This window comes from Alligator mississippiensis, chromosome 8 (assembly GCF_030867095.1).
Source record: "Alligator mississippiensis isolate rAllMis1 chromosome 8, rAllMis1, whole genome shotgun sequence".
Lineage (NCBI taxonomy): Eukaryota > Metazoa > Chordata > Crocodylia > Alligatoridae > Alligator > Alligator mississippiensis.
In genome coordinates, this window is record NC_081831.1 from 67,764,957 (window position 1) to 67,776,492 (window position 11,536).

The 11,536-nt window shown below is 39.9% G+C and overlaps 1 protein-coding gene across 5 annotated transcripts in view; it reads left to right on the forward strand.

The window, feature by feature from the left end:
• AMMECR1 (AMMECR nuclear protein 1) overlaps positions 1-11,536 on the forward strand; it is a 123,329-nt gene that overhangs the window by 106,532 nt on the left and 5,261 nt on the right. For 3 of the 5 annotated variants that reach the window (XM_014607248.3, XM_014607250.3, XM_059732813.1), the window contains 2 exons: positions 5,895-5,985; positions 7,845-7,941. In XM_014607248.3, the coding sequence (XP_014462734.2) occupies positions 5,895-5,985; positions 7,845-7,941 (188 nt within the window). Of the gene's footprint in view, positions 1-5,894; positions 5,986-7,844; positions 7,942-11,536 lie in introns of those variants that run through there. The other 2 variants (XR_009464000.1, XR_009463999.1) reach the window with 2 other exon arrangements.

Below are 11,536 nucleotides of genomic sequence, written 5' to 3' on the forward strand. Positions count from 1 at the left end.
AGGGGGCTGTGGATGCGCAGTATAGTGTTTATAACACTTTTGTGGATCAGCTTCCATTGTTGTCAGTCCAACCTTTTTATTACCTTTTTATAATCATTTAGTAATTGTAGACACAAATCTTGGGATCACTTATAAAGATTTTATATTGTTTAAGGAGGTTATACATTTGCAATGATTGCAAATACAACATAAATGTTATGTTAAGAAAATAATAAGCAGTGTAGGTCTGTCGTGAAATATGATGGCACAATTGATCCATCGTCCTTTTTTGGTTATTAAAGCAGAATTAGCTAGTCTGTCAGGCACTTAATCAAAGGTCATTCAAAAAAAATCATCTTTGCTCATCCTGGGAGGAAAAGTCTGTCTTGAGGCAGGGTTCTTCTACGAGAGTGCACTAAGGTTAGCTCCTGACGCATTTGTTTTCACTTGAACATTTGAAACATTCCACTTACAGCTACAATAATGCACTGTTAGTTTTGTACTTAGAGTTCAAGTGTAGGAGGGAGGATCATGGGTGGGGGGTTTTTTGTTTGTTAGCTTTTTAGAGTCATGGGGAACCTTGTGTCTTACAGAAGAAGTATGGTCTGGTAAAAGGTATATGTTGCTAGATGAGTTATGGTATATGCCAAACATCTCATGCCTAGAGGCGCTTATAATATAATTCATAGAGATACTGTAAGGCTCCATTGGTATCTGAGTGCATCAGTACTTTTATGCATGGAAGGGAATAAGTAAAGTGGGGAAAAATCTCTGTAATACTTAAATTTTTTGATAGTCCTTTTACTGCCACTGCTCCAGTGGTTTTGAGTAGTCCTCTGAGTATGTAGGTGACCATAGTTTCCCTGAGCGAAGGCTGGAGTGAGAATGCTGGTCTGAAAGTGAATTTGAAGAGAGACATCACTGCTGCTTCCTATCTTGTGTCCAGGAATTCCAGGACTCTGCTTTGGGTTTGGCACCGATGCCACTTAAATCCTACTTAGCTTTGCGAGAGAGCAGCAAATGTGACCAGCTTCAGTTAGTGGGAGAACAACCTCAATCTGCTATGTGTGCAGTAATGTGATGTTGGCTCACTCCTAGGAGTGAGATATGTGGTATTTTAGCAGTGCCCTTGTGCTTTTTTTACTTTGAAAGTGCTTTGGATAAATTCCTCTTGGATACAAATTTATTTTCTCAAGGACAGTTATGCTCAGGCCTGTTATACTCCTCAGTAGGATGGTTGGAAGCAGAATGGAAAGAATTTTTTTATGAGTATCTTTATTTCTTTCAGTTGAAAACTAACCTTCAAGAGGCTTGATGTTCAGGATGCTTGTCCAGATTAATTCTTGGAAAGCTTGTGATAATTACTCTTTCTCCCTTCTGGCCCTGCTAGAGATGCACTGTTTCTTAAGATGTATTTGGCACACCAGGTCCAAATCATATAAAATGAAGTTGAAAATAGTTACTTGAACTTTGGGTTCAGGTTAAATTTTATCTGAACACATTTGCATATGATCAGCCTGTGGACCCCAAGCAATAATATTCCAACCAAAAAACACAAGCAAAATTTAATAAGTGGAAACACTAAGGATAAGGTTGTATTTCCCCACCAGGTTGCAGATGAGTGTATACTACAGCCTAGCATCCAGTGCTCATACACACCAGGTTTCTAGGTCAGGTTCTCTTCATGTTTCTAATAAATAATTTGGTATTTGACACCAAGCTGTAGATTTTTAGTGTTGCTGCTAATTGCTTTAGGAATGGTACAGAGAAGTGTGAAGAATTCACTCAGCAGTAAAGGCCTTTGAGCTGCTGCTTGGTTCTCTAGTTAAATACAAAAAGAGGGGAAAATCGTGACATTTTAAAAAGAAAACTTAAAAATGTATCTTCAGAGAACCTTCTAATAAGCAGCAAGGGCTGGACTTACTCTTATCATAGACTGTTGCATATTTTCTGGTCCCTTTCCTGACTCAAAGTAGTGGATTTCACTGCCTACTTTTTATTCTAAGGCAAAGCTGGATTATATCTTACAGTCTATTTTTCTTGCTGTATAGTCCTGCAGAAGTGTTTTGGTTCGGAGAGTGTTGCCTTGACACTTCAGTTTCTTCTCTCCTCAAGTTCCCCTTCTCAACTCTAGGCTGTTCCAAATAAGTCACTGCTCAGTTGCAACAATAATATGAGAAAATACTTTTAAAATTATGTGGTGTATTTGCTGTTCAGTAGAATAGCTCTATGCAGCTTATTTCCATATTTAACTACAAGGCATATCAGGTGAGTTAGAAATCTGTGCTGCTGAATTGCACATGTGAATTGCAGGCCCACACTGCCATAAATCAGTAATTTATATTTAATTTGAGCAATACTTCATGCACTTTGGGTCGGTCAAGTTTTGCAGTAATCTTGCTGGTCAATTATACTTCAGTTAACGCCTTATGACAGTTCCTGTATTGCCTCATACAAGTCCACCTGCCCTTTATCCTTCACCTGCAGGAGAGATTGTTGGAAACTCTATAGTTTTGTGTACATGGTAAAGTTGGTCCCTGCGTAATGTAAATCTGTTTTAAATTTATATAATTAAACTGGTTTGAGTTCGACTTATTTGAGTTGAAGTGGCTTATTTTCCTTTAACTTAAGTTTGCTCCCCTGAACTTAAAGCTTAGCTAAGAGAAGCCACTTATCTCAGTACAGCAGTTTAAATCAACTCTTTACACTCTGCAAGCACAATTTCCCTGCCCTGTGGATTTGTGGGAAGGGTTGCTAGTGTCAGATGTGTTGCTTCATATACCTTGTCCTGTCTTTTCCATGACCTTTGGTCAGATAGTCTGTTTAGGTTCTCCATGGACTTTTGCTTCCTCTCTAGGGAAGCACAGTCACCTGCTCACTAGATGTTACATCGCGTCTAGCATGCTGTTGGCATTTCTGGTATACCCCTCATGAAAACCTCTTGATTGCTTCTCCAGTGTTGTCTACTTTTTAAACTAGATTTACATGGAAAATGAAGAGCGTGTCTATATGGGCAAGAGCCTTACTAGAGCATGCTGCACCCTAGAATGGATGTGATGTAGCTGCCTGCGTGGAGCATTAACATGTGGCAGAACCTGAACACACTCAGGGCTACCCTACACCTCCTTTGCATCCATTTAGTTGTCTGCATGGAGTAGGAGCACCATGCTTAGTTGTAACCGTGCCTTGTGCAGTCCATGGCTAGTATTGATGCACCCTCAGTGATTTGCATTGGTCTTTTTGCTGCTTGATAGGTAGACTGATAAATCCCAAATTAAGCCCATCTTGAAATCTTTCATTCTTACACCTTGGTATTACCAGATAAGGGCTTCCAGGCTGATAGAATTTTAGTTCTCTTATGACCTGCCGTTGTGTCAGGTGCTGGTTTGATTGGTGAATACAGCAAAACTGAGCATTTTAACATCTCCAACAGATCTCCTTCATTGCTTCCGCCTAAGAGCAATAAATGTATTTCTGTTTTTCTAAGTGACAAATCAAACATCAATACCCTTCCTAGCATGCTGTTACCATAAAAGAGGCTACACCAGTACCTAAGTGATTTCTCTGCAAGTTGTTTTGGAGAAGCAGAATGGGCTAAAACTGACTCCTCAGTTGTCTACTAGCTGTGTAGCCACACATGCCTGTTGTTGCTACTCTTGCCCACTTTTCTCTTTCTGCATTTTATTGCTCACTAAATCCACTTGCTGAACCTTTTTAAAATTAGACTGTAACCTGTTCAACGTTTGCTTGTGATACGTAGAACCATAAGACCCCAATCTAATTCCTCTTTTAATGCATCTCTATGGAAACGACTTCTCAAGTATTGCAGTTCTTGTTTGGAGGGTTGGTATGTGTTCTCCCCCTCTGCCCCTTGCTTTCCCTCCACACTTTGGGGAAATTAAAAATTGTTTATTGCCATACATCGGCCTGACCATTTGGGCAGGATCTTTTTGGGGACTGTATATTTTGGCAGTGTCCTTTCATTACTTTTCTGTTCTAATACATTGTCTGATAAAACAAATGTGTTAAAATGGGTACAAGTTGCTACACTGATGAAAGGGGATCTCTTAACCTTACCCAGATGGGCCATGCTAATATGTGCTAGTAGTCCATAAAAGTTACCAGTTGGTTTTCATAATTTTAGGAATGAAACAAGCAGGATCTGGCTAAATCTCTGATTCCCAAGTTTCTGCTCTTCATAAGAGACCCCTTTGGCTCATAATTACATCCTCTAGGGGTACAGATTTGGCTTCTATGCTTGCAAATTCAGGTTCAGTACTGAGAAGATAAAAGACTAATTAGTAATATGGAGAATAAAGATATGAGTTGATCACGTAGGGCAATTGTTCATATTTAAGACACAGTAGAATCACGAGGAGGAGACGAATCTTTTTTCCCTTCTCCGCGTATTGCATATGAAAACACTATGCTTAAAATCATTTGAATTATGTTTGTCTGGAGATATGAGTGTATTGGGCAGTCTGCTATCCAGAACATTTTTCCTTTGCTATACCAAAGTTTCTGCTTGTTAGCTGCATTGCAGCCATTGTAGGGCAGGCTGCCATTCTTATAATCCTTGTATAATTTTTGATTAAATCAAATTAACTTGTTCTTAAAAAAAACAAATAAATAAACCAGTAATGTGTTAAGCCCATATGGCTCCTGTTTTCATATGCACTTGAAGGCCTTAGGAGTTAAATAAAAACTTATCTTAGCCACAGGAGCACAAGACTGAAAGTTATGGGACTACTACTATTTTGTGTTTCAATGTATGTAACTGTAGTAGTGAAAAGCAGCGCACACATCAGGTTTTTGGTAAGAAAACCTCACAGAGCTGGAGGTCTTTTCTGACCAACTTTATTCAAGAGCAGGTGTTCATAGTAAAAGGACTCTACCTTCAAAAACGGGAGTGCTTTAAACGCTCGCTATTTTGCAGTCAGAACCTCAAAGTCACCTGGCTGCTTGCAGATGTTTAAACCCCCGAAAACTGGAAGAAGCAGCGCATTATCTTGACCCAGCTTCACTGTATCTATATAGCTCGGGTGCTTCAGCGGGGCTTTCTGGAGCTTTTAACTAATAGCTGATTCAATCAATTCAATTAGATGAAAGCACCAGAAAAGCCCCGCTAAAGCAGCTGGTCTATACAGACGTCACATGAGCTGGGTCCAACACTGCCTCTTCGGCATGGGAGCATGCAGAGTTTAAAGTAAATCGCCGTCTTTGGGGGTTTTTAAATGTCCACAAGCAGCCCTTGTGTCCGCAGTTTTGACCCTTCCATTATTGGCAGGGAATGGTGCACTACAAAACCGTCTCTCTGTGGAAACATAACATTAGACGTTATTTGGCTCCCAGCAGTTTGAAAACCCTTCCCTGCCCCTCCTTTTTCCCCCCCTTCATACATTAGTGGAACTGGGAAGGCTCAAGGGATAGTGGGGTCAGACCTTTCATCACTAGGCTACAGCTTCAAGTGAGGTCCCAGTTTTTAATGGCCACAAGTCATAAGATCTGCCAGCCTGTTCGGTTGTCTATGAAACGGAGCTGGCAATTACTTCACGTTGTGGTGGACGTCCATTCATGTAATGTAAACGATACCCTTTTCATCAGTGTCAGAAAAGCACTGAATGGGCATAGAGGTTGAACTACCCTCTTGTCTCAAGCAGTGGTCCCTTTGAGCCAGAGATGTTGCACTTGGGAAGATGTGTGCACGATAGGGAAACTGGCACTGCCCTTTCCCTGGCAGAGCCATCAACTGGGCACCATCCAAGAGGACTAAATTCACTTCAGCAATAGCTTTAAAATGAAACATTCCAAAATTGGGTAAACCTCTTATAAATAAGTTTGCATCTTGGGATCATGTTAGAAATTTCTTGTTTCTATTTTGTTAATGTACTAATAAAACTGCCCATTTCTTTCAGGTGGGTGTACATGGCATTAGAATAGAATTCATCAATGAAAAAGGATCAAAACGCACCGCCACCTACTTACCGGAGGTTGCAAAGGAGCAAGGTCATTGTTGCACTTTATTTCATATGATCTGGTGAAGAATTTAAACATACATATAAACCTAAAATGCAATATTTGACCTTGCACTGATGTCAGATGATGGAGCAATATTTAATTGTAAGGAATGACTCTCATATAAATGCCATTTATGTGTCTGTTTAAAATCAATCCCTTTATTGGGACAGTTCCAGTAAATTTTAACAGTTTAAGCACATCATAAATAAACAGCAAGAAAGTAGCAATGTGCACAATAAATGTAGTGGGTGGTATAGTGCTACTGACCATATTTTATGATGGTTAAAATCTGTTTTTCATATAATCAATATGTTACAATGTCTTCAGTATGCTAGACCATTTTAACTCAGTGATATAACCATTGGTTATGGATCTTAAGAGCAGAGTTCTTTCTAAACCTAAAGGCTGAAGTTCTTTCTCTTCTTAGGCTCTCACTGCTGGCACTTAATCTTCCATAAGAGCTTTTGTTTCCCATTGGTTTTGGGTGGGTAGAAAGGGACTTGTTTCATACTGAACATCCCAAAAGAATTTTGTAAACTCAACTGTCTGTCTCGCAACCAAAGGCAGAGTCTTGTAACTTGGTTATTTGGAAGAAAAATGTACTCTAGCTTTGTTTTGAGTCTGTGATGCTAAACAGTTGTCCTTGACTACTTACTAACATTTTTTTCTTCCAGCCACGACAGTATTTTTTCCATTTTTTGTTGGAATTCTGCCTCCTTGTGTGTTTAATGTTGGTGTTTAAGGCATAAAATAAAACCTGCACTAAAGACTACCTTCAATGGGCAGCTCTTGGTCTAGAAACCTCTTAACTGTATCTAAGATTTCAGCTGTAATATTGTCTATCCTGTAATTACAGATCTCCATCTTAAAAGGGGATTTTATTGAGCCTGTAGGTGATTGCTTAAAACAGGTTTCATTACATTGCTACGTGAACTTTTTTAGTCAAAATCTTTTGTTATTTTCTCTCGTCTGTCTGATAGACTCTGTTCACGTATAACTATTTGGTTTCTTTAAGGTACCCCAAATTAAAGCATTTGGTTTTTATATACATATGTGAATGTTCTAAAAATTGCATACTTCTGAAATAATGTATCTAATAGTTTAAATTTTTTTCATCCAAAATGTCTGGTTCAATTTCTGCATGTTGTATCAAGTCTTCAAAACTGTGTATTGATTAATGATAGTTTAGAAGACTTGCTGGAGAACAATAATGAGCTTAAACTATTTCTAGGTTTCTAGTCCATAATTTAATTAACACACCCCCACGCTGTATAATACTGTAGTTCTAAAATTGGAAACATCACTGTAACACTAACAACACTGTAAAGAGATGCTGTTTTGCAGTGAGTTCTGGGCTACTTCATTCCTTTTGCCTCTGCCTCCTAAAAGCAGATTTTAAGACACTCAAGCCTGCTTATGTTACAGCATTTTCAATAGACACTTTATTTTTCTAGGGCGTTCTGTATTTTATATACTGATATAAAGGGTGATTGTGATGCATAACCTTGCCTTAAGGCTTCATTCAAAAAGATGTAGTTCTGGGATTTCCACACCCCCCACCCCCCAAGTCCAGGAAACGTGTATGTTGGGTCTGTCTTTAAATTTCATGCAAGATCTTTGTCTTGCAGAAAAAACTTGCTTCTCCTTATGTTGGAAGAAAACATGTACATGGTACTTCCTGCAAGATGCTGCTGTTAGCAACAAAGGAATTTATATGTTACTGCTGTAGGAAAGTTGTGTTCTTAGCAGAGTAGTTGCAAAAATATAGCAGGAAGTAATATTTTTATATGCAGAGACTGTTTCATTGCTTGCTCCTCACCAGTCTTTATTCTGATAAAATTTCACAGGATGGGACCACATTCAGACCATAGATTCCTTACTGAGGAAAGGAGGCTACAAAGCTCCAATTACTAATGAGTTCAGGAAATCTATAAAACTGACCAGGTATGTATTATGGGAGTTACCATATGTCCTCACATACCTCTTGCTCCCGTATAATCTGGAGCTTGTTTTTTGAAGGGCAATATGAAGGGACAAAAAGAAGTTTGCTTTTAGGAACTGAGTAGTGGCAGTTATGGAGCAGAGTGAGGGCAGATTTTACTTTCACCTGCCCGTAACGGGCGGATCCTGTTCTTGCTGTATTTTTTGCATGGTATACGCACTGCAATTTCCAGTATCTGTTTGGGGGCAGGGGGAAGGGATATACATGTTGTATGTGAGAAAATACAGCACTGTAGCTAAGTTGGGTTGTTTTGTTATTGTCATGAGTTATGCGTGCCTCATAAATGTCTGCTAAAGGGTTGATAGTAAAGGCTTCCTTTGTTTATACTGTATCTACCAATATTTTTGGGTGAATAGCTCTTTTGGTGTTCTGGCAGCCTCCTTAAACATAATGTGAATTGTTAGTACTAAGCAGGGAAGAATGTTTAATGTTTAACAAGGGCCCCCTGCATATTTTATTTTATGTTAGTGCTTTAAAGATTGTGACAGAGAAAAATCAGCAGGATGAAACAGCTCCCGCCTTCCTGAGACATTGCACTGGGGAGGGGTGGGAAGAGAAACCCCGGGTCTGGGGGGGCCCAGGGACCTGCGCAATTCCACATTCTGAAGTCTTGCTTTGACAAGGTTATTTTATCTTTCTCCTGCTGTGAAATCATGGCACCCGTCCCACTTACGGGAACACTGATCCCTTTCTGAAAGAAAGGTGAGACCTTATTTAATGTTACGCCTTTGCATCCTTTTATTGCAAGGGCTGGCTCACATTATCTCAACAGCTGTGTTGCAGCAGACAGTAGATAACTGGGTTGCTGCTCACTCTGTTTGCCAGAGCCAAGGCATTCTCGGTGGGAGAGTCCTTGAATCTAGTCCATCCACACAGACAAATGTTTGAAGGTTTTTTTCAGTCTGTTGCAAGGCCTATTTACTCAGACTTTTCTTGGGGGCTAGTGATCAGATGGGGATGGAGGAGTCCAGTGCTTAAAGATTACCTTAGCACTCTCAGTGGTTGAACTGTCAATTGAATAACATAGGAGTAGGTTTTTGAACAGAGCTTTTGCACATGCACATCAGAGGCATATTTTATCGTTTGCAAAATAGAGACTTTCATTCTAGTCATTTGGGAGGTTGCCTGCTATTGATTACAAATGAGTCACTTCCACTTCTCCAGAAGTACTATTTGTAACAAATACCTATTCCTGGAGACTAGAAAGCTGTCACGTCTCTGGAGAGTCTTATTCCTGATAACAGTGACTTCCTGACACCAGTCATGTCAGACCTTAGTGCCTGACTCACCTTGTACAAAACAGTGAATTGGTGCTAAACGCTTGTTCTGAATTCCTCCCAAATGTCATAGTGAAATTCTGCTTCCATTAGCCTGTCAGTACTCGCCACTGTGCTCATCCCTATGAGATCTGATGGTGGGGATGGAAGTTCAGTATCAAAGGGGCATGAGGTTATAGTCCATTTAGTATTTTGCTTCTCTTGGCACCAGTCCAAAAGAGCTGTGACAAAGCATCATTAATCTACTTGACACAATGAGAGGAGCACCTTTCCCATGAGTGGCAAAACAGAGCACTTTCTCTCCATGAAATGTTCAGGGTAGCTGTATGGCAGCAGGGGCCAATCTTTTTGGCATGTGTGCCATAAATTAAGCCCTGTGCCCTTCTGAGTGCCAGTGTGATCCCCTACCCCTACTAGATCTGCTCTTCTGCTTTCTGCTCCCTTCCTGTGCTGCAGCTTGGCCACCACCTCCACCTCCACTTATGGGCCAGTTTAGGATTAACAGTACCAAAACCTCAGCTTCTACCAGTTGCTGATTCCTGTATGGAGTTAAGCAGATTGTGATTGCTGGGAACAGCTGTTAAATAAGTCATGATCACCCACTAGGTGGTGTGTTTCATTAGGCATTACTGATGGGACCTGGTCTTGCAAGAATAGCATGTGTGGTCTAGCTGAATGTGCTACATTGCATAAAACCCAGATCTTTTTTAGGGTGTCCCAACAGCTTATTTTTTTTCCTAAGAAGTATTTTACATACTTTAAAGGGAAGGGTTTTTTTATAAATTACCTTTTTTCCTAGTTTGTGTCCCTCCCTTTTTCTTTTAGGAAGGGACAGACCTGGACTTGTCCTCTCTAGTTATAAATGTGACAACAGATAAAGAGAGGAGATGGGGTTCACAGAATCCAATTACATTTCCAAACAGTGGTGCCAGAGCTGCTTTTCAGTTATTGCAGTTCTGGTACTTGTTACTTTTGCTTAGAAGGGAAACTGAAGATGGTAGGAGGAGTTAATACTGGAACCCAGACATAGGAGCTTCCCGAGCATCTAGAGGTGTCATTGTTTGCAGAGAACGAGTCCTGCAGAGAAGTAACGTAAGAAGATCCTCACCTCCTCTCCTTTGTTGTGTGTTGACTGCATGGGCAAGGGGCTAAGAAGGAATCCATTAAGTTAATTTGAAATTGTTTAAATCTATATAGTACCGAAAGCAGTAGAGAAATACTAGCTCAATGGTTCCCAGCCTTTTTGCTCAGAAAATGCCAGCTCTTGGTTTTCACTTTTTTTTTTAACAACAAAAAAATAATGCAGCAATTCTTCTGTTGCAAAGAACTCAGAAAGCCCACAGCAGGTCAGGGTGTTTTTAACCACATGGATTCCTATAGGACAATTCTGGGTCTATCTTGTGAATCACGTGTGCACACTTAATAGTGCTAACATTGTACAGCATCCTTGAAAGGCCCTTAAGGCAACTCATGGTGCCACCACGCTCTGGCTGAGAATTGCTGTTCTAGCTCTATCTGCAAAATAAGTAATCAAAATATACATTCAAAAGACTGTTTTTATTGTTCAGTTTCCTGATCTGTTATTGTGTGTGCTTAGCAATTTAGCTACCTCTTACCAATTTTGTGCTATAGAGCAATACTGAAACAACAAACTCTCGTGAAACACATTTAAAAATATGGCTTCGGTCCCTTTTATTAAGTTAAAAATGAAGATTATGTAGTTGGATAGCTTCTTTTTTCTTCTTCCTTGATACCAAACTAAAAAACAGGGCTCAATTTCTCCTTCCATTGTGGGATCTTAAAAACAATCAGTTTGGTGATGAATGCAGGTTTTGCAGTTAACTGTGAATTTTTTTTTATTCCCACTTCAAACTGATGCCAGTAGGTCCAGCCTTCTTTGTAAAAGAAAAGGCCTCAGGTGAATTTGCATACTAGAGCTCTGTGGAATTCTCCTCCTGTCTAGAAAGGGGTTTCAAATTTGGGAGGAAGCGACCAGCTACATTTTCTTTCCACCTGGTTAAATGAGCAGATGTGATTTTAGTTTAGTTCAGCTGTCCTTGGCCTGCTTTGACCCATATTCAAGCATCTTCATTAGCTGCCAAGCTTATGGTTTAGTTTTGGAGTAGCAGGGGATTTCATTCACAGATCAGCTTACCCATCTGACACTGCGAGCACTGTGCTTCATTCACATCAAACTGAAGAGAGCCACAAATAATTTGCTCTCCATTTGGGCAAATAAATACATCGTTAACAAACACTC